Source organism: Odocoileus virginianus, chromosome 1, assembly GCF_023699985.2.
Source record: "Odocoileus virginianus isolate 20LAN1187 ecotype Illinois chromosome 1, Ovbor_1.2, whole genome shotgun sequence".
NCBI lineage: Eukaryota > Metazoa > Chordata > Mammalia > Artiodactyla > Cervidae > Odocoileus > Odocoileus virginianus.
Genome location: NC_069674.1, coordinates 106,166,782 through 106,193,870, shown reverse-complemented (window position 1 = coordinate 106,193,870; position 27,089 = coordinate 106,166,782). Strand labels below are relative to the sequence as shown.

The 27,089-nt window shown below is 50.9% G+C and overlaps 1 protein-coding gene across 5 annotated transcripts in view; it reads left to right on the top strand.

Annotated features, from left to right (window-relative positions):
* GRB10 (growth factor receptor bound protein 10) overlaps positions 1 to 27,089 on the top strand; it is a 217,469-nt gene that overhangs the window by 171,046 nt on the left and 19,334 nt on the right. For all 5 annotated transcript variants that reach the window (XR_011489400.1, XM_070472078.1, XM_070472072.1 and 2 more), the window contains 6 exons: positions 6,290 to 6,446; positions 12,612 to 12,727; positions 13,744 to 13,812; positions 16,124 to 16,261; positions 17,880 to 17,990; positions 19,641 to 19,739. Coding sequence is in view for 4 of the 5 variants with exons in the window: in XM_070472078.1 (XP_070328179.1) it covers positions 6,290 to 6,446; positions 12,612 to 12,727; positions 13,744 to 13,812; positions 16,124 to 16,261; positions 17,880 to 17,990; positions 19,641 to 19,739 (690 nt within the window). In the remaining variant the exon portion in view is untranslated. The remainder of the gene's footprint in view (positions 1 to 6,289; positions 6,447 to 12,611; positions 12,728 to 13,743; positions 13,813 to 16,123; positions 16,262 to 17,879; positions 17,991 to 19,640; positions 19,740 to 27,089) is intronic.

Below are 27,089 nucleotides of genomic sequence, written 5' to 3'. Positions count from 1 at the left end.
CTTAAAATATTTTTAATTGTCTCTGAAACCTTGAAATCAATAGATTATAACACAGACTCCTGTTTTTTTAAAAGTCCCTTTGGGTCCGTGTTGTTGAAGAGAATGATGCTAATGTTATTACCATGTGTGGTGGGCCTATGTGATCGTCTGTAGCAGCTTCAGTTATCATTCCTTGTGGCTCAAAGGAACACCAGTTTAGAATAGAACTGAAAACAGCATTCAGTAGAATTACATTCTTTTCTCTAAAACAAACCCAGCCCAGCCCTGGCCCTGCCCTAATCTGAAGTACGTCTGATTTCGTCCACACTTGCTAGGCCTGCCCCACATGGGGGCTCTGAGGCCCCTGGAGTCTACAGCCTCGTGTAGCTCCCGGGAGGCCTCTTGCCGACAGAGAGAAAGGCAGACAGAGGCCCTGCTTCAGAGCTGGAACCCAGTGGCCCCGTCTCCTCCCTCTGGGAGGGCGGTCCTCCCGTCCTGGGGCTTCCACCCTGTGTCTGGTGGGAAGAGAGGGATGCTGGCCTTGGAGGGAGCTCACGTGGGGCCCCGCTGTGGCCTCTGCAGAGCTCGGGGGTGTGCCTGCCGCTGCCCAGACGCCAGTGGCTTTGCTCTTTTCCCTCCTCACAAGCCGGGCCAGACCAGGATTCCCTCCGCACCTCCCACCCCCGTCACCCCGTCTTCCCTCCCTTTTGATGTTTATTTAATTGAAATATAGTTAGTTCATAATATGTTGGTTTCATTTATACAACAAACTGATTCAGTTCTATGTGTGTGTAGATATATATATGGATATATATATGGATATATGTGTATAATATGTGCTTCCCAGATGGCACTGGTAGTGAAGAAACCCCTCCCAACACCAGAGACCCAAGGTCGAGAAGATCCCTGGGTGGAGAAGATCCCCTGGAGGAAAGCCTGGCAAGAATACTCTGGTACTCTTGCCTGGAGAATCCCATGGACTGAGGAGCCTGGCAGGTTACAGTCCTAGGGTCACAAAGAGATGGAAACGACTGAAGCAGCTTAGCGCACAGAATGCAGGTGTACATGGATCTCCTTGTTCAGACTCTTTTCCATTCTAGTTTATTACAAGACACTGGGTGTAGTTCACTGGTGTACAGTAGGACCTTGTTGTTTTATATGGAGTACTTTGTATCTGCTAACCCCAAACTTCTAATTAACCCACCCCCGCCTTTACCTTTGGGAACCACAAGTTTTCTTTGTGAGTCTGTTTCTTTTTTTAGACAAGCTCATCTGTATTTCATTCTGTAAATGAATGCAGGAAAGATGTCAACAGAGCTGCAGGAAACATGGAACCTCTGTCACCAGGTCAAGGCTTTTAGGACAGGCTGCAGCACCAAGCCAGTCGGAGGACTGCATGTGGTAGAACCTTCCTCCCCCCATTAACCCTGAAATAAAAGAATCTCAAGCTGTTGACATAATTACCCCTCTCTAATATTATTTTTTAATTCAGAGTTTTTTATTTTTATCACTTATACAGCAAGAGAGCAATGCAGTCCAGGAATTTATTATGAATTTATTACTGAATTCTGCCATGCGGATAGCATATGTTCTCATATTTTCTAAGTATATAAAGAGGTGTTATGTTGGACATGATTTGCTCTTCTTTTAGTTTTTTGATATTTAAAAAATTAGATAGTTTATATACTAGTGAAAGGTTGTTTGCTGAAAGATAAGATGCCGGGATTCTTGGCCTCCGGAGGAGACGAATTCAATCCGGGGCCAGAGACGAGGCTGGATCGCTCAGAGCTTTTGTGTAATAAAGTTTTATTATAAAAGTATAAAGGAGATAGAGAAGGCTTCTGACGTAGGCATCAGAAGGGGGAAGGAAGAGTACCCTCCCGCTAGTCTTCAGCTGGATGTTATATAGTCACTAGCAGTCTGTTAATGAAAAGAAAGGAATGTCTTAAAACTCAGAATGGCACCAGGCCCCTCATCCATAAATTGCATTTTGGGATAATCTTGGCACCAGATGATTCATCCCAGGCCATAAAACAATTGACTTGAATCTTGTAGAAGGGCATATTACCATACAAATAGTTTCATTTACATAGATTAGGGGAACAATATCTGAGTATAACATACTGGTTTGTCAAGTAGGTTCTGAGCCTTTTGGCTGAATGACTTGAAGACAGAGTCTGGGGTAAATGCATAGCATATTAATATAGCTTAAGACAAACATTTCCATAAGAAAAATGTATTGGTTAACTCAAGGCTTGAGAATAGTTAACTTCAGGTGAAACCAGGTGTCATTATGGAAACACAGTATTTTAAGAGAAACCTCCTTTTAAATTTGTATAGAGAAGGAAAAAAATATTGCTAGTTTGTTTCCTCCTGCCGCTTAAGAGAGATAAAAAATGTCTGACACTTAGAGCCTATTTCCTCCGTTTGGAGACCCCTGGCCTTCCTGCCTGTTACCCTCTCATTAGGATATAGTTGATTTACAAGGTTGTGTTCACTGCAGGTATAAAACACAGTGATTCAGTTAATACATATGCATGGATCTATTCCAGGCTTCCCTGGTGGCTTAGGTGGTAAAGAATCTGCCTGCAATGTGGGAGACCTAGGTTTGATCCCTGGGTTGGAAAGATCTCCTGGAGAAGGAAATGGCAACCCACTCCAGTATTCTTGCCTGGAAAATCCCAGGGATGGAGGAGCCTGGTAGGCTACAGTCCATGGGGTCGCAAAGAGTCAAACATGACTCAGCAACTAACACTTTCATTTTCATATCTAGTCTTTTTTCAGATTCTTTTCCCATATAGGTTATTCTGTAATAAATGGTAGTTTTGTCTTTAAAAGCAATTAGCTACTTAGTTTCCTTTGCAGTGTAAAAATGGAAAACTCAGCAGTTGGCTTTTCTGACTGAATTGTTCCCCCTGAATCTCAGCGATCATGAGGTCTGCTGTCTTAGCTGCAAACTGGAGTCCGTCACGGCTGTCCAGGTCCGGTCCCCCGCCCCTCGCCTGTGTCTCAGGCCTTCAGCGAGCTCCTGCCTTGTCCCCAGCTCCGCAGCGCATCTGAGGGCACCCCGGGGGTGGGCAAAGGGAGCCAGGAGCTGTTCAGAAGAGGCTCCCGTTAGCCCCAGCCAGGCTGACCCGTGAGGCTGCTGCCACTGCCAGATCCCTGCTTCACAGAGAGGCCAGGCTCAGCCAAGTCCCCATGGCTAGTTGCTGATGAGACTGGATTGCAGTGGGTCTGATTCTCCCCAGAACCCCCACCTCGTCAGGGGGTCGTGAGTGATGCTTCCCCTTCCATCACTGGGGTCACAGAGCCAGGGAGTGACCGGGCTGGACTGGCGCTGCAGGTCTGTGCCCCGAGTCCCCCTGCCACCTCACAGGACCCAGATCCGTGTGTTCCCCAGAGACCTGTGTGCCCTCGGCGTCAATCTCTTCCTGGCTGAACTGTTAGTGGAGCAGAGGCCTTGGCCGGCTGACAGGGACGAAGCTCCTGCATCCTGCCTTTGCAGGACCATGAGCATCTCACTTGGGAACTTAGCCTGCTCCCCAGCATCCCTCAGCCAGGCCTGCTGCACCAAACGCAGAGATGGAAGACCCTCACTTGTTTCCAGGATGAGCCCAGCCCTGCCCAGTTGCTGACTGTAGGGCTGGTGGGCACAGGGCGAGATGCCCCTTCTGGAGCTGCTTTCTTTAGAGGCTGGCAGTTCCAACAGCATCTTCCTTTGTGCATTTGTGTTGGTTACACTCTCCTCTCCAGCTCACCATGCTCCCTGGGTGAGACTGGGTGTGTATCCTGGCTTCCTTGGATTTCTGTCTCTGGGCCTGTTTCATCTGGTCAGCAGGCCCTGGTGGCTTTGGAGAGATAACTGGATAGCGCTGTGTCGGGAGGAGAGCTGGCAGTACAGGATCTGAGGCCCTGTCCCGGCAGCCTGTGACCCTTGTGTCTGTCTGTGTCACAAGCTGCAGCCTGCCCACCCCACCCCCAGCAGGTCCCCTGGCTCTGGGGACCTGAAAGCTGGGGACGTGGCCATATGACAAAACATGTCTTAGATTTTAATACTAGGTCTATATTTAGGCCTCTGGGAGCATGGTCTTGGAGCTAAGGGAAGTGAAGAAAGAGTTTGATGAAAAGTGCATTAGGACTGAAAAGAAGATTTAAAAGCTGCTGCTACAGCTGATTTGGGCAGGAAAAGACTTGGAGAGAGATGGGAAACACACTTCAACCTAATGTAAATTTCCTAGGGAAGATAATATTCGTTGTAACAGATAAGTTACAGATCTGTTCTAAGTGAACAGATAAGTTCACTTAGAAACTTAGGAAAGAAGGAAGATTAGGAACATACTGATTTGGGTATTTGTATGTATGCACTGCTGTGGAAGATTTATACATTTATAATTTACATATTTATAATTATATATGTACTTGTGTGTAATTAGCATATATATCAGTTGTATGAATTCTTCTTCTAGGTTTGTTTTTCTTTTGTATTAATGTATTTGTTCTTACAAAGCTTTTACCTGTACACCAGAGACGTGTTTCCTTTGTTGAAATTCCATTTTGTTTGCATAAACTCAGTCATGTTATCTGTATTTGAATATTTAACTGGTTTTGGAGAAGTAGAACTGTCCTTCAGTGAAATGTCAATTCCAGAAAAGACATGGAGTGGGTTCCATTTAAGGTGAATGTGAGTTATAAGCAGGCTACTGGGCCCGATGCTCCCCCACCCCACCCCGGGTTGGGGGGCTGGTGGAGAGGGGTGGGAGCAGTGACCCTGTCCCGCTGACAGCTCAGTCCCCGGGGTGGTCCTGTCTGCCCTCTGGCTGTGAGAACTCCAAGTCTGCTGTGCAGTCCTCGGAGAACGCACCCTCCCTGTGGACTTCATCTGAGCAGCTCACTGCCCCCTGCGGGACTTGTCACAGTGGAGAGAAATGTTCAAAGTCTGCACTTAATCAAAATGCGAGAAAAGGCCTTGGAGCAAAGAGGGAGGGAGTGGAGCCAGCTCCTCAGGGCCAGCTGACACTCAGGCCGCAGAAAGCTCCAGCTCCAAACTTGCAAGTGATAGCATGCCTTGCGGGGCTCAAGGTTGCTGAGAGATTTGGCAGCCAGGCCTGAGTTCAGAGAACACACATGCCCAGGCCAGGCGTCCTGCCTGGCGCTCACTGCCGTGGGGGGGGTGGGGGTGGGGTGGGCGGGGGTTTGCTGGAGCCCTGGTCTGAGCCTCGTGTTGTCTTGTTGTCATCACCTCCACCTCGGGCGGGATCACTGAGCAGGAGAGTGATTGCATCAGGCCCAGGCAAGGTCCTGATTGGTCTGCCCCGCGTGGCTTGATTCACTAGCTAGAGGACCGAGCCGAAGGCAGCCTGGTAGCAGCTGCCCTGCTGCCCAGAGACAGCCTGCCCAGCAGGCTTCTGTCGGTGGCCCAGCGCCTGGAGTGGGGGTCCTGCCTGCCAGGGACGGTGGGAGAGGCTGGGGACACACTGCCCTTCAAGACGCAGTCTCGGTTTAAAATGCCGTCTTGTTCCTCTGACTGCTTCTTCCACGCTGTTGAGGTAAGATTTCTTTAAGAATCTCATGCTTCCTGTCAAGGCTACACCCCTATTGATTTTGCAGCTGGGGCAGAGAAAATGTTTCATCCTCTGGATTTCTGCTTGGCCATCCCCCTGTCTGGGAACTGTTCCTAGGTCATGGCTTTGAACAGCACTGGGAAAACAAAGCTGGCTTGGAATTTTGTAGGGGGAAGGGACCAAAGAGTTTGGGGACTGCCCTTTTTAGCAGTTTAACTTTCGGCATGTGCATATTTTTCTCATCTTCTTCCGAATCCACAGTGAATATGAGGTGGGTAGGGAATGACAGGAGGAGGCAGTGGGTGCCGCCTGCTGCACTGGGGATCCTTGGGAGGGAGAACAGCTGGAGGCACCGGAGTTAGGGTTACTGCAGGGCGTCAGTGGCTTTGATTGCCCAGTCGGCTCAGCTGTAACCTCCAACCCCAAGACCACCAGCAGCACTTAAAAGGAATTCTGTCACTTCCCGAGACAGATCATGGCAGCGCGGCTCGTACACTGGTTTGGCCGTGTGTCCCCGAGGTCTCCTGGGTGTTTTCAGAGCCTGTGTTGGAATCCTGTGTGCCCCATGCATCCACGGGGGTGATAGGGGAGTGTTGATGGGTGCAGCCTGCAGTCGCCTGCTGCTTGGAAAACCAGTAATACATGTTGGAGCGCCGTCATCTATGCTTTTCCCGTTGTGTGTTGTATCAGAGTGTATTTCTGAAGACCCATAGTTGTTCATCCACAAGTGTCCCCTTCTTGTGTTGCAGGATGTTAAAGTCTTCAGTGAAGACGGGACGAGCAAAGTGGTGGAGATTCTGGCAGACATGACAGCCAGGGACCTGTGCCAGCTGCTGGTTTACAGAAGTCACTGTGTGGACGACAACAGCTGGACGCTGGTGGAGCACCACCCACACCTGGGATTAGGTGGGGAGCAGCTCTGGGTGGGGGCGCTCCAGGAGGGGGAGCAGCTCCGGGTGGGGAGCAGCAGGGGGCTGCTCAGGGTGCTGTCAGCTGCAGACCACACCCCCGGATGCCAGACTGTCCCTGCAGGGTCCCCTGCCAGTGCAGCAGGTGGTCTGTGCCTGCTCCTGCTGCTGCTCTGCTTCTGAACTCTCCGCTTCCTCGCTCCCGCCCTCTCCCCTCTGGTGCTTTCAGAATCTCGCTCTTGGGTGTTTGGAGCAGTAGTTCTCAAGGGCTCAGACGCAGTAGGAAGGAGGGTCCCTCTGGTTCAACAGGACGACGGGCTGTTAGAGGCCCGGGGCTTGCTGCACACCTGTGCTCGGGGGTCAGCCAGAGGTGCCCTGGAAGATGCTGGCATCCCTTTGCAGAGCCGTTCCCCCACCCTTTGGGGCCGGGGGGCTGTGGGGACCGCCTACAGAAGGGCACAAGGAGGCCCCCAGAAGTCGAGGGGGCAGTGTCACCTAAGTTTGAGTTTCCACAGTGTCTCTGGGTATTTGAGAGAGCAAGAGATTATTTTGAAATGTGTTCTATTTCCATAACTTATTAAAGTTTGGGGTTTGTTTGTTTGGTGGCTTATTTCAGGTAAAGAAGCTTTTCAGACTTTCATTTAATTTCTTACTGGATAATGTATGGTGCTTCCAAAATCATAGGCAAGTATTTAAAACCAGAATTTTCTGTGAGTCAACAGCTCTATTTTCTTTCCATGTCTCGAAGGAGAGAAAAACTGCACAGCTTGCAAACTTCTTCCCACAGCTGAAAGTCTTTTCATAACCTTTTAGAACAATTAATAAATTGAAATTAAACCTAGGTCTGGCATATTCCTTTCACTAACGGGCATTTGTGCAACTCCTGTTATACAGTCTAAGCCCACGTCATATGAGGTCCGTTTGAGCTGGCACTGCTCGGGGCCACGTGTTCTGGCTCCCTGTGCTGTCAGACAGACGGTGTGTGGTTTAAAGTAAACACTTTGAACTTCTGACTTCTTTCCTGTCACTGCGGATGTGCAGTGCACTTGCGTGTCATCAGAGGCTTTTTCCTTCGTCCCCAGCAGCCTCCTAGTGGGTACATTCAGTGGTGCTCAGCAGGGCAGCTGACTGAAAGCCCCAGTGTGATACATCAATGAATGGGCCCTGATGCTCTGATAGGGCCACCCACGGCATCTGCTGACACGCAAGCAATTTGGAAACTAGATAGTGTCGGAACCCTGCAGTTTGTGTGCACACACATGTGTATATGGACATGTATACATATGTCTGTACACATGTGCATATATACCCATGTACATGTGTACAGACATACATGGAGAATTAACTTTAAAGACATCTTTAAATTTGGATCTGCATAATTAGATCCAAATATAATGAATATTGTTGAAAGACTGTTCAAGAGTCTGACCACTTCTAAGTTACAAGGAACTATGAAAGCATCGTCAGCAGATATTCTAAAACATGACTGTCACTGTACACAGAGAATATATGCAGTGGATGCAGATACACAGAACATTGTCGCATTCAAGGACTGCTTGAGAAATTTTTGTTCAAGTGTTTCTTTTCATAGCACCTGGTTCCTATAACATCACATAGTAGAGACATGATATATGTTAAAACTTGGGAAATGATTCCTCACATGAAGAAAATTTATTCTTAGGGAATAAGAAATGATAGGCACATACACAGTAGTCTCAGGGATGTGATAGTCATAAGTTTTATTCTTTATTCTTTCTCTTAGTCACAGATGAGTTGACATACTGCCCTTTAGGGAACAATAGTTCATTATAACCAAGTAAAAAGGGGGGACAAAGAAGGGGAGGAGCAAGTAAAATCGTAAAAATGACAAAGACTGTTTGGACCCTGTTTGACAAAAAGAAGTCGGTGAGCTGAACTACAGACACAGAAGGTCCCCTCGGAAGGCTCTCCTCGCTTTCCCCCATTGGGCCCTTCAGGAGCAGTGAGCGGGCCCGTCACCCTCGTGCCCAGGTCCCGTAGAGGGTTCTACAGGCTCACATCCACCAAGTCGGCAGCATCCGGGGACACCTCCCACTGTCCGCAGGGAGCTCACCCACTCCCGTCCCTGTCAGTTCTTCTCTTTGTGATCTGAGCCTATCATTTTCTTTCTGACCTGTTGCTCTTTAGGTGAAAGTCCTATTCTCACCATTTATCCCCCAGCATTTAATGGTCAGACACCCAGCAGCAAGAAGAGGAAGGTCTGGCAGCCTGTCTCAAGCTTTCTGTGGGGCAGGGCTGTGGGAGCACCTTTCAGAGCAGCAGGGTGTTTCAGCATAACTCCCCTCACGTGAGATGTTCTCTGTGCTAGATGGCGTTCTTGTGTTCCCAGGACCCCTGCCGCATGCATCTGCCACCTCTGCCCCACCATCCTCAGGGCAGAGCCACCAGCCCCATCTCCCCGGTCACTGACTCCCCCTTCCAAAGGTCACACTCTTGCCAAGTGTATGGCGGGAATGCTCCTGGGACCAGCATGTGTGCAAGGCTGTGGGCTCAGGCCAAAGGGAGATGACGCGAGCTGATCCCTAAGGCAAGTGGCTGAGTCAGTGTGTAGCCTCAGAATTTGAGGATTTCCAGCCACAATTACTGTGCCAGTCTTTGCAGCTAAGCTATGATAACCTTAACAGTACTAAACTTTTTCACACTCAGAAGTGAGTGATGATTTAGGAGATGTGGGACAGTTACTTCCTTTCCATTAGTCAGAGACCATGTGTATGTGGGGGGTCTCCAGCCTCTGAGGGTACCCTCAGCATAGCATCATGCTCACAGGAGCAGGGGCAGCTGCCAGCATGAGTGGGCGGCATCTCTGGCTGGTGGGACCCTCTCTGCCCTCCCCCTGAACTGGACTTGCTGCCGCAGCCGGGAACAACGTCCCTCCTGGTGCTACTGACAGCCCCCACAGGTCCTGCGGCACTTTGGCTTAAATGTTGGGGCAGAGCCCTGAGTGATCCGTGGTCTTGGGTGGCTGTGTCACGAGTTCCCTGATTTGGGTTTGTTCCTGGTCAGATGAGAAGGGCATGGCAGCCGCCCTTTGGAGGGCCCAGCGCATCCGGACCCCGACATCTGCACATGCAGACAGGGGTGGTGGGAGGAGGAGCTGCCCACCTTCAGCCCTGGTGCTCACAGGTGCCTTTGCAGGCTGATCCTTGTCTCTATCCCTGTGTCTGTTACATCTGAAAGGCACCAGATGACGCCCTTTCCCCACTAATGGATACACCTAGCGGGAAGCTGCTTGTTGGGCAGATCTAGACATCAGGATGCTTTCTGAGGGTCTGTTTTGCTTCTCACAATTCTGTGTAGCCAGGCAACACCCTGGGCAGCGGTTCAGTGCTCTGATCTGTGCCATGTGAGCTGTGCTGGTGCTGAGGGGCCGCGGGGGTCCGCGAAGTGGGATGCTGACACCTCCTAGTGCTGTCGGCTGGGCATTGGGTCTGCCAGCCCCACCCCACCCGCTGGGGCTGCCCGGGTTTCTGCCGAGGAGTCCTGTGTCCGCTGCATGGCCACAGAAGTAAAATAGACTTTTTAAAGAAACATTGAAGTGTAGTTGATTTACAGTATTGTGTTAATTTGTGCTTCACAGCAACGTGACTCAGTTCTACACACACGCACACGCACATATATATTCTTCTCTGTATTCTTTTCCATTCTAGTCTGTCACAGGCCCTGTGGTGTACAGTAGGACCGTGTTCACCCATCCTGTATGGAATAGTTTGCATCTGCTAATTCCAGCCTCCCAGCCCTTCCCTCCCCCAGCCGCTTCCCCCTGCAGCCACAAGTCCGCGCTCTATGTCTGTGAGTCTGTTTCTGTTTCACAGACACATTCACTTGTGTCGTGTTTTAGATTCCACATAGAAGTGACACTGTGTGGTATTTGTTTCTCTCTTTCGGCTTACTTCACTTGATATGGTACTCTCCAGGTCCATTCGTATCGCTGCACAAGGCACAATTTCATTCTCTTTCATGGCTGAGTAGTCTTCCATTGTGTACCCGTGCCGCATCTTCTTTGCCCATTCCTCTGTCAATGGCCATTTAGGTTGCTTCTGTGTCTGGGCCTTGTGGAGTCAGCAGAGTGACCCCGGGCAGAGACGCGTCTGCTACTGGGACCCTTCACAGCCTGCTAATGCTGTTGTGTGTGGCTCTCCCAGGGCTGCTGGGCCGGGAGGAGAGGAGCCTGCCCAGACGTGGTGTCTGGGTGCCCCATGCAGCTGGTAGCTCCTGTCGGGAGGACCAGGTCATTGCCACCTGCTGTTTTATTTCTCCTTATTCTACCTGTTACGTGTGTCTATTAGTCACTCAGTCATGTCTGACTCTTTGCAACCCCCTGGACTCCTCTGTCCATGGAATTCTCCAGGCAAGAGTATTACTATAGTGGGTTGCCGTTTCCTTCTCCATATTTTACCTGGTGGAAAAACCTTAATTGTATAAACCAACCATTATCAGCCTATTGGGTTGTAGTGGTTCCCCCCCCCATAACTACAGAAATATTTTTCTCTGAATTAAAATCTTCAGGAAAGTCATGAGTTTGTTTTAAATGGAAGACATGTGCTTATTCCTATTTTGTTGTTATCTATCTTTATTTTATCCTGTGTGCTGACCCCTGTCTTGGAGGTAGACGGAGCTGTTTTAGCCATGCTGCCCCTGATCCTTCTCTTCTGTCCTGGGGAGACCTCGCGCAGTGCTTGTGGTTCATGAATTGCTGGCCAGTTCCCCTCACATCCGGGGCCTGTCGGTGGGTCCCTGGCAGTGCCCAGTCTGGCCCATGCTGAGGTGCCCGAGCTTTCTGTCCATCAGGGGGAGGAAATTCAGGCTTTGAGTATGTCTCTACCAAGGAATCCTACCCTGATATCAAACCAAGGCTGAGTATTCTCTGCGTGCCATCATACCCGGCTCAGACCAGCGCCCTAGTGACTGTGTCCTTCATGGACAGGAATTCTCCCACGTTCTGAGATGCCTTTCACTCAGAATGCTGTCACCCTCCACTTCATCCTCCCTTGAAGATGAGACTTTCTAGGGCTTCCCGGCTGGCAGTGTAAAAGGAGGTGGGGGCTGGGAAGGGCTGACACGGCCCTTTGGGTCGATTTCATAGCATCTGCTTCTCCACCACTTTGGCCTCGGTTCACGCGCGAAGCTGCCCTGGGTTCCCTCCGGTCCTGTGTCGCCTTAGGGAATGGGGTTGGTGCTGGGCTGCCCCATCGGCAGGCTGCGTGTGGACACGCAGGGGGCGCTGGGCCACGGAGCAGACTGCTGCCTTGTGCCCCCGTGGAGCCAGAGTGTTCAGGGGATGCAAGAGAGCCTGCCCCCGGCTGATGGCGTGGCTGAATCCTCGCCGAGGAGTGTGTGTGTGCACGCTCGCACGAGGGCCGTGCGATGCGCGTGTCCTTCCCAGCAACCCGCCCCAGCTGTGAGAGCGGCTCCAGGATGCGTGTGGCTCGCGTGGGCTCTGGCACTCGGCCAGGTGTGGGGCGGGCTGCCTGCTGGTCGCTCCCTGCCCCATGCTCACCCCGGCGGCTGAGTTTCACGCAGTCAAAGCCGTACCCCATGTGCTGCCCCTCTATCCATGCACCTGTGCATCCTCCATGCTCAGAGCCCTCCCGCTCTGTCTTTGGGTATTTCCCAGTTGTTAGAGTCCCTGTTCTTTTCAAGAGTTGACATTTCTTAATTTAAAGGCAAAACCATTTACAAGGAGTCCTTTTTAAAGATAGTTTTTATTTGGCTGTGCTGGGTCTGAGTTGTGGCACATGGGTCTTGGTTGCCCCACACATGTAGGATCTTAGTTCTCTGACCAGGGATCGAACCCACGTCCCCTGCATTGTAAGGCAGGGTCTCAACCGCTGGACCACTAGGGAAGTCCTATGAAGAGTCTCTATTGACTCTCCTTAAGCTTTGGTGATGCCAAATTGAAAAGAAGTACGCAAAAGCAAAGATTGACCTGAGTTCCTTATACTCTGAGTCCTCAGACCTCTCATGCACTTGATAACGCGCTAAAGTGAGATTTCACTTTACTTTCGCTCTCAGTCTCACCTTCACCACGACGCTTAAAGGATGGAAAAGTCAGGTTTTGTATTTGGTTGCGAGGCTGCCTTGAAGGCTCTGCCTGTTTCATCTCCCGCAATACTTTCTCCTGCAGAGCGGTGCTTGGAAGACCATGAGCTGGTGGTCCAGGTGGAGAGCACCATGGCAAGTGAAAGTAAATTTTTATTCAGGAAGAATTATGCAAAATACGAGTTTTTCAAAAATCCCATGGTGAGTTTTATCCCTTTGGATTTGGGGTTTGGAACTCTGGAAATATTGCAAGTATAAACTTCTTGAGTTTCATTGTAGCTGATCACAAAATAACTAACTAAGATGTAGTGGGAGGCAGATGGTTTGAGAATCAGGTTGAGAATCAGTTAACCCAGCAATACTGGCTCAAAACTGTCTCTCTGATGCGTAATTGAATGCCTTTTTTCTGATCAAGGTAACCATCGCCTTTTCCCAAAAGTAACAGTGGGTGATGAGATCAGTCTCTAAATGGAGAGAGAGAGCTGGGGTGGGCTTCTTCAGTTATTTTGGAAATTCTTAGTTCAACTGGAGCAACTTGGTCAAATAGTAAAATAAAAACTCATCACTCTCGGCAAGTAGCAAATATTGCTTTGGGATTATTTGGGGAAGAATCAGTAGAGAAATCAACATCCGGGTATAATGAGCTAGTTTCTTGGAGTTTTCTATTTGGGGGGCTAGGGCCCGTGCCTTGTGGGATGTCAGGATGGGGAACCTCGTACCTGCCGTGGCGTGAGCCCTAGTCCTGAGTCACAGCAGCGGTAGCTGTGGGGAGAAGTCCCGGTGCCTACTTTTGGTCCTGATAGTTTAGCTGCTTTTTTATTGAAAAGAAGAGATTTGAGAACTGCTTTTGGATAATGCACCAGAAAAGGCTTCTTCACGTCCCCGTGCCCATCTCCTGGTTTCAAGAGTTCTTTGTCTTGTGCACCCACCTGTGTCCTTGAGTTAGGGGTCGGGGCAGCCCACTGCCCGAGTGCACTGTGAGGCATGGGTCAGAGAGGGCATCACAGACTTCAGACTTGATCCTGCATTTAACAGAAGATGCAGCCTTTTGAAGATAGTGTTTCCACTGTGTAATAAAGAAATTAAAAGGACCATCATTTTAAATACAAATTGTCTATAATCGTACCTGTAGGGATGTTTTTGTTCTGGCATATCTGTAAGTATGTTTTCCCCACTTGGAAGCTAACCTTTACCATCTTTGTTTTTCCACATCCTAGAATTTCTTCCCAGAACAGATGGTTACGTGGTGCCAGCAGTCCAACGGCAGTCACACCCAGCTTTTGCAGGTACTGGGCAGGAAGAGGCTTCTGCTGGAGTTTCTGCATAGATGCTCTTGGGCTGTCCCAGGGTCCTGGTAGAAACTTGGATCAGTTGAGCTCTTCCTCACAAATATGAGCATTAGCTCCTTTTGGAATTTAGAGTATCCAGGAATATATGTTTACTTGGGAAAGCTGTGTATAGCCAGGCTTCCCAGGTGGCGCTACTGGTAAAGAACCTACCTGCCAATGCAGGAGACATAAGAGACAGGTTCGATCCCTGGGTCGGGAAGATCCCCTAGAGGAGGGCATGGCAACCCACTCCAGTGTTCTTGCTGGAGAATCCCATGGGCAGAGGAGCCTGGCAGGCTACAGTCCATGAGGTCGCAGAGTTGGACACAACTGAAATGACTTGGCATGCATGCAGCCAGGCTCCCTCAAAACAAGCACTTAGAAACAGGATAAACTGGCAGAGGCCATCAGAGCAGGAGGGTGGGGTAGACAAGCTGCAGCTCCCGTGTTCCCTGCGAGTACCACCCCCAACCTCCAAGCACAAGGCCCCGGAAATCACTACAGAAAGATTGGGTCTGTTTCATAGTAAAAACTGATCCATGCATGCATACTAAGTAACTCAGTCATGTCCAACTCTTTGCGACCCCGTGGACTGTAGCCCACCAGGCTCCTCTGTTCATGAGATTCCCCAGGCAGAATACTGCAGTGGGTTGCCATGCCCTCCTCCAGGGGATCTTCCTGACCCAGGGATCGAACTTGCATCTCTTAAGTCTCCTGCTTTGGCAGGTGTGTTCTTTATCACTAGCACTACTTGGGAAGCCCCCAGAACTGATTAGGTTGCTCTAAAACCTTTAACAAGTTGCTTGTTAGACTCTAAAAAAAACCCAACACACCTATCTTCATTGTCTCCTCACTTCCTAAAGTCTGTTCCAAGTTACACCTGGCCTTTCCCTCCCCCACCAATGGAAGGGGCCACCAGCTGCCTCTCCACATTTAGTGCTGACTCATGCTCTTCTAGGAGGCCAGAACATTCCTCTGCACCCCCAAAAGGCATCTCTTAACAGCATGTTAAGTGAGGGAATAAACAATTCGCTAACGCAACCAGCACTGTCTGCTGCTGTTGCTAAGTCGCTTCAGTCGTGTCCGACTCTGTGCGACCACCTAGATGGCAGCCCACCAGGCTCCCCCGTCCCTGGGATTCTCCAGGCAAGAACACTGGAGTGGGTTACCATTTCCTTCTCCAGTGCATGAAAGTAAAAAGTGAAAGTGATGTCGCTCAGCAACCCCATGGACTGCAGCCTACCAGACTCCTCCATCCATGGGAGTTTCCAGGCAAGAGTACTGGAGTGGGGTGCCATTGCCTTCTCCGAACCAGCACTCTCTAGGTGGCACCAAATATGAGAGAAAGTAATAGAATGTAGTTCCTATAGAATTCTCCCCTGAGCCCTCCCTTTCCTGCTTTATTTCTTCTGCCTCTGGAAGCTGAGAGCCTCTGTGTTCTGTCCTGGGCCCTCCCACCAGAGCATCTGTCTGCTCTGGGCTAGAATTGTCAATACTTAGTTATCCTGGTTTATGCACAATGAGGAGCAAATGATTTCCTGCTTCTTAGTTGCCTGATTTGAGATGATTTGGTGCTTGGTGAGCGGGTACAGTGATCTCTGGAGAACCCAGAAGCACTGCCTGGGGGCACTAGGACCTGCCCAGCTGGCCTGTCCCACCTGCAGGAGGAGAAGTGTCTGTCTCAGTGGAGGGGACCCACAAGGGTCACCCCAGACCTGGCTCCTGCCCTCTGTTTCCCAAAGAAAGAGGTGCTGCCAGTGGGCGGAGTTAACGGGGACAGTGGGCTGTCACCAGGGTGCTTGTTTCAGGAGACGGACAGATACAGGATATGCAGCTTTCACCAGAGGATATGTGGTCAAAGTGATGGCCAGATGGTTTCTCCCAGCCCACATGCTCCTGATCAGTGCTTCTGGCACTTCTGTTGCCCCAACTCTGAGGATCAGACTGGGATTTTTAAGGAAAAATAGAATCAAGGTCAGGATGCTTAAACATATGGTCTTATTAGGAGATTTATGACTTCTGTTTTTCACCATTAAAAAGATCTATTTGCTTGTGTGTGTTTAAACATGAATTATATTTTAGGCACCACCAATTTAGATGGGAATTTTAAGACTTTTGAAAGGAAAAACATTTGAAAACAATCAATTTAACACAAAAAGAGTATTTTGGTAATTCATAAAATGTTCCAATGTCAATGATGCTCATAGTATATCTGTTCTCATAATTTCACATCAGTATTACCTGACTTTTAAAATTTGCTCTTCAACAGAATTTTTTAAACTCCAGTAGTTGTCCTGAGATTCAAGGGTTTTTGCACGTGAAGGAGCTGGGAAGGAAATCGTGGAAGAAGCTGTATGTGTGTTTGCGGAGATCTGGCCTCTATTGCTCCACAAAGGGAGCTTCGAAGGTGAGTTTTAAAGCTGCAACTGCCAGTCACAGGGCTGGGAGGGTTCCGAGTAAAGGTGCGCACCGTGGCCGCCTCCCAGCTCCTGACGTATTAAGCTGAGTGTGAAGCCGCTGAACTCAGAGATCCTGGTGCAGAGGTCTCCCTGGGAAGCCAGGTGATGACAGACCTAGGGACCCGGGGGCTGTGTGCCGCCCCCCCACCAAGCGGGCCAGCCTGGGCTCCCTCTGTGGGTTGGCAGCAGAGCCTCATGGGGGTCCGAGTCCCTTGGAAGATGCTGACTTAGTGTCTGTAATTTGGACGTTGGTGTCTAGGATAGCCATGAGGATGTTCAATAGATTATTGTCACCCTGATGCCAGTCTAATACATGTTATTGTAGATATTTTATGGAATAAATTGCAGGTTGTGTGTACCCACACTAAGAAGAGGAGGTGAGGGATTGCAAATGGCTGCAGGCCTCTGAAGACAGTTGGGGTATTGTGGGCTGGCCTGGCTGGGGTCTCTTTTGGTGTCTTTGCATTTCTGACCTATTTTCCTGTAATATCCGAGGGCACCTGCCATGGGAACATATCCAGCTGACCTTGGCCATGCTTATACCATCCAAGAGCTGTAGTCTCTTCTGTCCCCGCAGGAGAGAGAGGGGAGGAGCTGGGGACGCCAAGGGAGGGTGCTGGCCCAGCCTCAGGTTCTGGGAAGTCAGGAGAAAAGGAACATGGCCACCAGAGAGGAGGGTGTGGCCACCAGGGAAAGGGGGCGTGGCCACTAGGGAAAGGGGGCGTGAGCTGGAGGGGAGGGGTGTGGCCACCAGGGAAAGGGGGCGGTGAGCTGGAGGGAAGGGGCGTGACCACAAGAGGGAAGGGGCGTGACCACAAGAGGGAGGGTGTGGCCACCAGGGAAAGGGGGCGTGCGCTGGAGGGAAGGGGTGTGGCCACCAGGGAGAGGGGGCGTGAGCTGGAGGGAAGGGGCTTGGCCACCAGAGAGGAGGGTGTGACCACCAGGGAAAGTGGACCTGAGCTGGAGGGAAGGGCGTGGCCACCAGAGGAGGGGCGTGGCTGCACGCCCTTCCTCTGAGGCTGCAGGCCTTCCTTGCTCACAAGGAGGTCCACTTCCTAATTTCCCGGCCCTGATTGTGTGGCTTCTGCGTCCTCCTCATTGCTGCTGAGCCCCAGGTCATTTGTCGCCTGGAGCAGGAAAAAGATGTGGGATGGAGAGTTAAGGCACAGGATGGGACAAACTGTTGATGCTCCCATCAACAGTTTTTTGCAAGCACAGTTGGCCGCTGATCGCTCAGCATAACAAAGGTGGCGGGGGTCTTGCATTTGAGTGTGTGCGCGTAACCTTCACCAAGGTTTGCAGATGTCCTGGTTACCGCTTTGAGTGTTACCTTATGAGGCGGAATATCAGATACATTGTATCCATCTGTCTGAATATTGGGAGGTTTTTAGCGGGCCCTGGGGGATATGGTTTTAACTTGGAACTTCTGTTACACCATGTAGACTGTCAAAGGGGAGAGGTGTTGAGAGCGCGCGTAGACTGCCCTCTGCTGACAAGGACAGGAAACACTTGCTCTTGGCAAGTGCTGAGAAGCTCCCCCCTATAAACCTGATCACCTCCCTGCAGGAGCCCAGACACCTGCAGCTGCTGGCCGAGCTGGAGGACAGCAGCATCTTCTCCCTGATTGCCGGCAGGAAGCAGTACGGTGCCCCCACGGACTATGGCTTCTGCATCAAGGTACCGCCCACCCCGAGACTCATGGACCACATCCCACTGTGAACTTTGAAATTAAACCAACGACCTCCTCTCTTGGTTGTTGCTTTTTTAAAATAACAAACAGTTTCACATTGGATTTATGCATTGGTATAAAAATATTTCATGTGTGCTTTCAATGTGTCAGTCTTTGAATAGCTCAGATGCTCAGAGAAAAGCAGAATCCATGATAGACAATGCCACATGGTTTAGGGACGATGGGTCCCGTGGTTTAGGGACCCCCGCAGCCTGTCACCTCAGTGGCCTCCGGGGTACTGAGTGAGCTGATGCCTTCTGTGTGGGCTTCCAGTAACCAAGACATTAGACTAGGGGTGCCCACAACTCTGCTTCTCACTGCAGGTGTGTGAGGGCGCCTGCTCACGCTTACACTCACTTGTGCATGTATGTGCCTGCACACACCTGTGTGAACAAGCACACGCACACATGTGCACATGTAGACATGTGTGGACGCTTATGTGCACACACACACAGTCCTTCCGACTCTGAGGCTGTGATTCAGTCATCATAATAGCAGATATTTATTGAATTACCCATTGTGCATGAGACATTCTGCTGAGGTTTCTACCTCCATCATCTTCCTGGGTCTTCCCAGGTGCTCACAGAGTGGGAACTGCCCAGCCCTGTTGCCCACATCAGTGAGCGAGCCCATAGTCCCCCAGCTGGGCTGTCTTCTAAACCAGAGGAGGAGACCGGGCACAGGGAGCCTATTCCATCCCAAAATACCATTTTTCTGCTTGACTTAGTGAAGCTGCCTTGGTTACAAGTGGTAAGAACCAACCTCAAACCTGCTGAAGGCTGTGGTGCGCAGGCAGCTGGTGGAGGGCGGCTGGGGGGGTGGTGGGGGGGAGAGGCTGGAGCCCTCCGGTCTGGCACCGCCCACCCCCTCCCCTCTGGCCCACACGCCAGCCCACAGCCCTGCAAGCCTCTGCCTCTCCCGTGTATCCACCACACAGAGGGCTGTCCTTCAACCCTCCTCGCATCCAGGTTCCCAGGGCAGAGAGCTGGGTTAGTCTGACCCCGCGGAGCCCCTCGGGTCTGGGCTCAGAGGGCCCAGCCCAGCCTGTGCCTGCAGGCTTTCTTCCGTCACAGCCGGCCCTGCCCCTGGCTGGGCACCTGCCAGCTCCTCTGCCTCCTCTGCGGCCACGTGGGTCTCCCTCTCCGGACCTTTCCACAGCGTGCGTCCTTGGCCTCCACAGCCCTGAGTCTTGGAGGCTTCTCCCTGCCTTGCTCAGCCTGCGGGCCCTTCCCGCGGCTGCCTCTCGCTCGGAGGTGACTGAAGGCACCTCCCTGCAAAACACAGGAGTGGCTGTCCTTCCAGGAGCCCGCCCTCCCGGGCCCCACCACCTTGGTGGTTTGCACCCCGTCTGTGTCCCCAGCACCCACTGCGGGAGGGGGGCTGGCCACTCAACTAAGCACTGCGTAACCAGCTAGCAGGCCCGGCCTGTGCCCCACAGCACCGTGAGTGATGCCCAGTGCCCAGGTGCACACACCTGCCCGTGCTCCCGTTTTTGCCACCTGCTGGGCTGTGCTGCGGGTGGAGCTCAGCTCTGCCCTGAGAGGAAGGCTGGTCCTGGCTCACTGTCACACTCACAGGTCTTTCTTCTCCGCCTGTAGCCAAACAGAGTCAGGACCGAGGCTAAGGAGCTGCGCTTGCTCTGTGCCGAGGATGAGCAGAGCCGGACATGCTGGGTGACAGCCTGCAGGCTCCTCAAGGTGGGTCCCTGTGGCCGCGGGGTGTGTGTGTGTCAGCCCCGGAGGTCACTGTGTGGGTCACCTCCTGGTCACTGGGTGTGTGTGTGTGTGTGTGTGTGTGTGTGTGTGTGAGCCCACGGTCACTATGCATGCGGCGGTCACTGCGTATAAGACCCCGAGGTCACAGCGTGTGACAGTGCACACCTCTCCATGGATGAAGCCTTTCCCCTCCACGTCCCGTCACTGGGCTCTAGGAGTCGAGGGTCCTCACATGTTTTTTCAGAGTCTGAGAAGCTCCCACAGAGCCATTGTATCAGCGGAGCCGGCTCAGTTCCTGACCTGGAGCTGGTGGCATTTAGGGAGGGAGCAGGCTGTGCTGCACTTTGCAGGACATTTCGCAGCCCTGCCCTGATCTCTCCCGTGAGATGCCAGCAGCACCCTAGCATCTGAGACAGCCCCAAGCGTCCCCTGGGTGTGTGGGGTGGGTTGAGAACCACTGCCTTAGAGAAATGGGGAGCAAAAGGTCGGGACCCAGGAGTCAGCAGATGGGGGTGGGGTGGGCACACATAGGCCATCAGGAGGTTGGTGGTTTTCCTGACAGCATCACACTCCGGAATTCCCAAAATGCCAAGGCCTTGCAGGAAACATGACAGATCGTTTGGCTCCTCACAGGGTCTCATGGGAGACAGTGTCTCCCGACAATAATTCTAAAGGAAATGTCTTGCTCAGACCATCTCGTGGGATCGCACCCCACAGCGATTTCACAGAAACAGCCCAGGTGACCTTGCATGCCCTTTAGTAGAAGCGCAGGGCCATGCACAGCCCTATAATGTGGACCAGAGTGTTCTTCCGCACACACACCACGTGCTGGAAGCTCCTTGGAATAGAAAGTCCTCCTGAGTTACAGGTTAGCTGATAAAACAGACTTGGCCCAAGTCAAGGGCTGGAAGGGATGCGTGTCTGCTTAGCTGCGGCCACCACATGCAACCAGTCTTTTAGAGAGGTCCCCAGCCGTCCTGAGGATTCCAGCTACTCCGAGACTCTGGGTGGCGTCTCTGGGAGACAGACGGGGGAGACTGAGCTCTGAAGACTCCTGAGAGGCGCTGCAGTCTTCCGGAGAGGCGGCCAGTGTTCTTCTGTCCCAGAACCTTACTTTGTTTATTTTTTGTCACTGAAAAACAGAGAAGGGTTAAAATATACATTTTACTGTTCTGTAATAGAGGAGTAAGTGCTGCGTCGGTGCAGGACATCCTGCGTCATAGGCTGCCCCTGACGTGGTGCTGTCCTCAGTCGCTCACTCGTGTCTGACTCTAAAACCCCATGGACTGCAGCCCGCCAGGGCCCTCTGTCCACAGGATCCTCCATTTCCTCCTCCAGGGGATCTTCCCAACCCAGGGGTTGAACCCTTGTCTCAGGTGTCCTGCACTGGCAGGCAGGTTCTTTACCACTCTCGCCACCTGGGAAGCCCCTTGCTCCCTGACAGTCAGTCAGTTCAGTTCAGTTGCTCAGCCGTGTCAGACTCTTTGCGACCCCCGTGGACTGCAGCATGCCAGGCCTGCCTGTCCATCACCAACTCCCAGAGTTTACTAAAACTCATGTCCATTGAGTCGGTGATGCCATCCAACCATCTCATCCTTTGTCGTCCCCTTCTCCTCCCACCTTCAGTCTTTCCCAGCATCAGGGTCTTTTCAGATGAGTCATTTCTTCACATCAGGTGGCCAAAGTATTGGAGTTTCAGCTTCAACATCAGTTCTTACAATGAATACTCAAGACTGATTTCCGTAAGGATGGACTGGTTGGATCTCTTTGCAGTCCAAGGGACTCTCAAGACTCTTCTCCAACACCACAGTTCAAAAGCATCAATTCTTCAGCACTCAGCTTTCTTTATAGTCCAACTCTCATATCCATACATGACCACTGGAAAAACCATAGCCTTGACTAGACCGACCTTTGTTGGCAAAGTAATGTCTCTGCTTTTTAATGTGCTGTCTAGGTTGATCATGACTTTTCTTCCAGGGAGTAAGCGTCTTTTAATTTCATGGGTGCGATCACCATCTGCAGTGATTTTGGAGCCCATATAAAGTCTGCCACTGTTTCCCCATCTATTTGCCATGAAGTGATGGGACCGGATGCCATGATCTTAGTTTTCTGAATGTTGAGCTTTAAGCCAACTTTTACCCTCTCCTCTTTCACTTTCATCAAGAGGCTCTTTAGTTCTTCTTCACTTTCTGCCATAAGGGTGGTGTCATCTGCATATCTGAGGTTATTGATATTTTTGCCTGCAATCTTGATTCCAGCTTGTGCTTTCTCCAGCCTGGTATTTCACATGATGTATTCTGTATATAAAAAAGCAGGGTGACAATATACAGCCTTGATGTACTCCTTTTCCTATTTGGAACCAGTCTGTTGTTCCATATCCAGTTCTAACTGTTGCTTCCTGACCTGCATACAGATTTCTCAAGAGGCAGGTCAGGTGGTCTGGTAATTCCCATCTCTTGAAGAATTTCCCAGTTTGTTGTGATCCACATAGTCAAAGGCTTTGGTATAGTCAATAAAGCAGAAATAGATGTGTTTCTGGAACTCTTTTGGTTTTTGGATGATCCAGTGGATGTTGGCAATTTGATCTCTGGTTCCTCTGCCTTTTCTAAAACAAGCTTGAATGTCTGGAAGTTCATGGTTCACATCCTGTTGAAGCCTCGCTTGGAGAATTCTGAGCATTACTTTACTAGTGTGTGAGATGAGTGCAGTTGTGTGGTAGTTTGAGCATTCTTTGGCATTGCCTTTCTTTGGGGTTGGAATGAAAACTGACCTTTTCCAGTCCTGTGGCCACTGCTGAGTTTTCCAAATTTACTGACATATTGAGTGCAGCACTTTCACAGCATCATCTTTTAGAACTTGAAATAGCTCAACTGGAATTCAATCATCACTCCCACTAACTTTGTTCATAGTGATGCTTCCTAAGGCCCACTTGACTTCACATTCCAGGATGTCTGGCTCTTGGTGAGTGATCACACCATCGTGATTATCTGGGTCATGAAGATCTTTTTTGTACAGTTCTTCTGTATATTCTTGCCACCTCTTCTTAACATCCTAAATGGTTAGGTCCATACCATTTCTGTCCTGACAAGCTGGTGTTAAAGCCAAGTGTCCCTCGATAGGGAGCTGGTTCCCTGAATTAAGGGATTTTCATGCAGAGAGCCCCCATGTGGCTGGAGAAGCAACAGGCTCCTCTCAGGTTTCTGCAGTGGGGAATGTTCCAGGATGTACTATTAGCAATTCAGCACTACAGTGCAGAAGGGTGTATAGAGAGATCAGTGCATTTGTGGGGTGAGGGCTGGAGGTGCTTGCTCACATTTGCTGGTGTGTAATCGTGAGGTGGCAGGTGAAGGTGGAGGCCACTCACTGGAGCTTGGGGGCTGCGGGGCAGACGGGGCAGAGGTGCAGGGAGGCCTTCACGGTTTCGTGTTTGAGGGATTTCACTTACGTTTTTCTCTGCAAAAATATAACCTCTTTTGGAAAAAGCAAAAAGGAGGTGCAGAAGGAAGCGATACTAAGGCGTCATGTCCCGGGGGTGACAGGCAGTGATGTGGCCCTGCCTTTGAGCCGGTCTCACACGTGAGGAGGGTGGGTGTCTCTGTGCTGTCCTAACCAAGTGCAGGGCGGCCGAGCTTGCAGCGGCCGTGACGCCTGGCTGTTAGTAGTGCCAGCAACACGTTTTGTGTGTGCTGGTATAGTGTGCACATTCCAGAGCATCCACTGCGGGCCACGCATCACCTCACACCTGTGACCTCACTGCTCACAGCCTCAGAGTACAGGTGACGGACCTGAAGCCCAAGACATGCCCCACATGGTGCTGGCATGGGGCCGAGCCAGCAGCAGAACCCCAGCCTGCTGGCCCCAGAACTCCACCCCTAACCGGCACTCTCACTGCCTCCCTGAGAGTCTCCGGGAAACCGAGGTCCATCCAGCTCCAGATGCAAGCCTGTTGTCCCAGTCACATTGCCCCGAGGGAACCACTGAGTGCACAGCCCACAGCGCAGTGCTGCAGGGAGGCAGACCCTGGCCCCGGTCACTGCAGCAAGGCAGTGGTGGCCGGAGCCTTTCTCAAGTGAACCGCAGTGGGGTCATATCCTCCCATCTTGGCTGGTCACACCCTGCGGTTCCTGCCTCTACAGAGTGGGCAGCCTCTGGTGTGAGGGATTCCCTGCAGACTTCCGGGTCTCCTCCCTGCCTGCCCTCAGCTCTGTTCATCTTGCTCACTGGGGGGGAAGCATAATTGGAAGACAACGTCCTCCTTGATGACCTCACCCTGCACCCCCACATTGCCTCGAGAACAGGATGTGTTGTGCTCTGGAGACTTGCACCCTTCAAAAGTGCTGGGGAACCTTCCCCAACGCCTTCTGTTCCCCTGGCCCTGCTGCATCACCAGCTTTTTGGACTGTGAGCAGTGCTTCAGTCAGTGGTCGGTCTTGTCTTCTTCACGAGGAGACTAGTCCCTCAGGCTGCAGGGACCTGACCTGGAGAGGCTCGAGGCTCCCTTCACTTTTCCTTGCATCTGCTCTCATGTCCAGGCTCCATCCTGCCTGGCTCCCCCAGATCCTCAGAGCTGGGATGACCTAGTGCTCAGAACATAAGAGATGCTCAGAAAATGTGTATTGAATGAAACTGGAAACTGACCCAAATACCTATGTCTGACTTTGGGTGACATTGCAGCAGCAATTTGGATGGTATAAAAATCCTAGGGTGTTTTTGAGAGGAAAGCCTTCTTTTGAGTTAACTTAGGACCTTCCCATTTCTCTTAATTACCAACCCACTTACACCTCCTTTAAAATATATGTGTGTACATATATATAGCTCAAACCTCTTCGGGAGAAAACTGGCTAGTATCTGCTTTTGTTCCTCTACCTTCCTACTGCAGTGTTTCCTAAATGACTTCATAGAGACTCCAGGGGCTGTGCCGGGAACATGAAAACTATGTTAGTTACCTACCATGTCCTTCCTGTGACCCTCCACCTTCTAGGAGCTTCTTAAGCTGCTATTGCAATTCTTCCCCAAGAGGGAGATCTTGCTTCATCAACACAAGATTCTGTAGGTCAGTGGTCCCCCCTGCTCTTTGGCACCAGAGACCAGTTTTCTGGAAGATAACTTTTCCATGGACTGAGGCAGGGTGGTGTGGTTTCCAGATGATTCAAGCACATTGCATTTATTGTGTACTTTACTTCTGTTATTATTACATTAAAATATATGATGAAATCATTCTGCAGCTTACCACAGTGCAGAATCAGTGGGAGCCCTGAGCTTGTTTTCCTGAGCTCAGGCAGTAATGCAAGTGATGGGGAGTGGCTGTAAGTACAGATGAAGCTTCACTCGCCTGCCCACCACTCACCTGCTGCTGTGCAGCCCAGATCCTCACAGGCCGTGAACCGTGAAAGTTTGTGACCCAGGGGTCGGGGACCCCTGCTCTCGGGAATCCCCTGGTGGTCCAGTAATTAGGACTCAGCGCTTTCACTGCCAGGGCCCAGATTCAAGTCCTAGTGGGGGACTAAGATCCTGCAAGCTGCCCAAGCAGGGCTAAAAAATACATATAATTTTTTTTTTTTTTAAGTCTGGAGGTCTTAGAGAAGCTTTAAAACAACAACAGCAAAACAAAACAAGAACCGCCACAGAATTCTGTAATGAATTACTTGACGTGGAAAAGGCGGTTAGAGTGGATGCTGGGCACAGAGGCAGCCGAGGTGCCTCCTGCTGGCACAGGCCCCCGGAGCAGAGGTGCTCACAGCACGTGGAAGCAGCGCAAGTGCAGGGGCCGGGAAGTTTCGGGTCAAGGCAAAGCATCCCAGCCCTGGCGGTAACACCGGTGGCTTGCGGCGTGCTCACCACATGCCATGCACCGGCTGGAGCTTCATGTTACCCCATTTCATCATCACGGGAACCTGGGGGAAAGTTCAGCCCTCACAGTTTGGTGAGGAGAGAGTGCGGGAAGCTGGGCCGGCCAAGGCTCCGTGTCCCTTGGGGGACTCTCTTAGGAAGCCCAGGGGGGACTTGGAGAATGGTCAGGTGTGTTCCAGCCTCCCGCCTGGTGGTGCCACCTGCCAGCACACACAGCCAAGCTCACTGCCTCTTTGGATCCCAGAGTTCGGACCTGTGGTCCGCAAAAGCCAGTCCTCTGACTACTGAGCATTTGGAGAAACATCTTCTCTAGGGCCAGACTTCCCTGGTGGCTCAGTGGTAAAGAATCTACCTGCCAATGCAGGAGACACAGGTTTGATCCCTGGCCCAGAAATATCCCCTGGAACAGGAAATGACAACCTTCTCCAGCATTCTTGCCTGGAGAACCCCATGGAGAGAGGAACCTGGTGGGCTGTAGTTCATGGGGCTCAGAATTGGACACAACTTCGTGACTAAACAACAGTTTCTCTAGGGCACAGCAAAACAAAACAAATGGGGACAGTGCAGTCAGCTTTCCACAAAGCTACTAATGTTAATAGCTGTGTTCATGGTATTGGCTTTATTCTTTAATCTGAGGTTTTGTAAACTTAGCTAATTTAAACTATAAAACTCTGATTGTCTGATCTACTATTATATCAACAGTATTTTATAAAATACTGTTGATATGGTGGTATATGAGCAATTAATTTTTGGTGTGTGTGTGTGTATATTGCCTTATTTGGAAAATTAGTTGCCAGGGCTTAAGACGGTCATAGAGTTTTTTTTTCCCCCAAAATCTGCTTACTTCGTGAAACCTAAAATAATGAAAGTCCCTGATGTAGACCTTCCCTTTTACCTTCTTCCCTGCAAGAAGATCTCTCAAGTCTACTGGCTCCCAAATTTTATTTTTATGTAGCAGAGCCTATTTTCCCTCCTCAGGCAAAATCTTGGATAATTCTTCAATATGTGGAATAGATAAAAAGACTGAATGGATTACATGGCATATCAGGTTATTGCTAAGTGGCAAATAGTCCCTAATCTCAGCAGCTATAAGAGCAAAGATCAGTCCTGCTCAGATGTGGCAGGTGGCACAGCCCCATCCTGACCACTGCCGGGGAAGGGAGGCAGAACCAGGGGTCTCCCATCCACAGAAATGACAGGTATCCATCCCACTCACAGTCGAGGGTCCAGACTGCTCTCCTGGTCTCTGCGAGAAGAGCCAGCCCCTTTCTTGACTCAAAAGCAGAGCCAGAAACTCTCAGCAGACAGGCCAGTGTCTAGCATGCAGGTGCAGTTTCAATTTTTCTTTAGAAACAGACCCCACTCATAGCATCTCTGAAGTGCATTTCCACCCTGGAACAATTTGAAAGCCTGCCTGCCCCATTCCTCCCTGCCTCTTGCCCACCTGCTGCATTGCATGGTGTGTGAGCAGCCCCCAGTTCA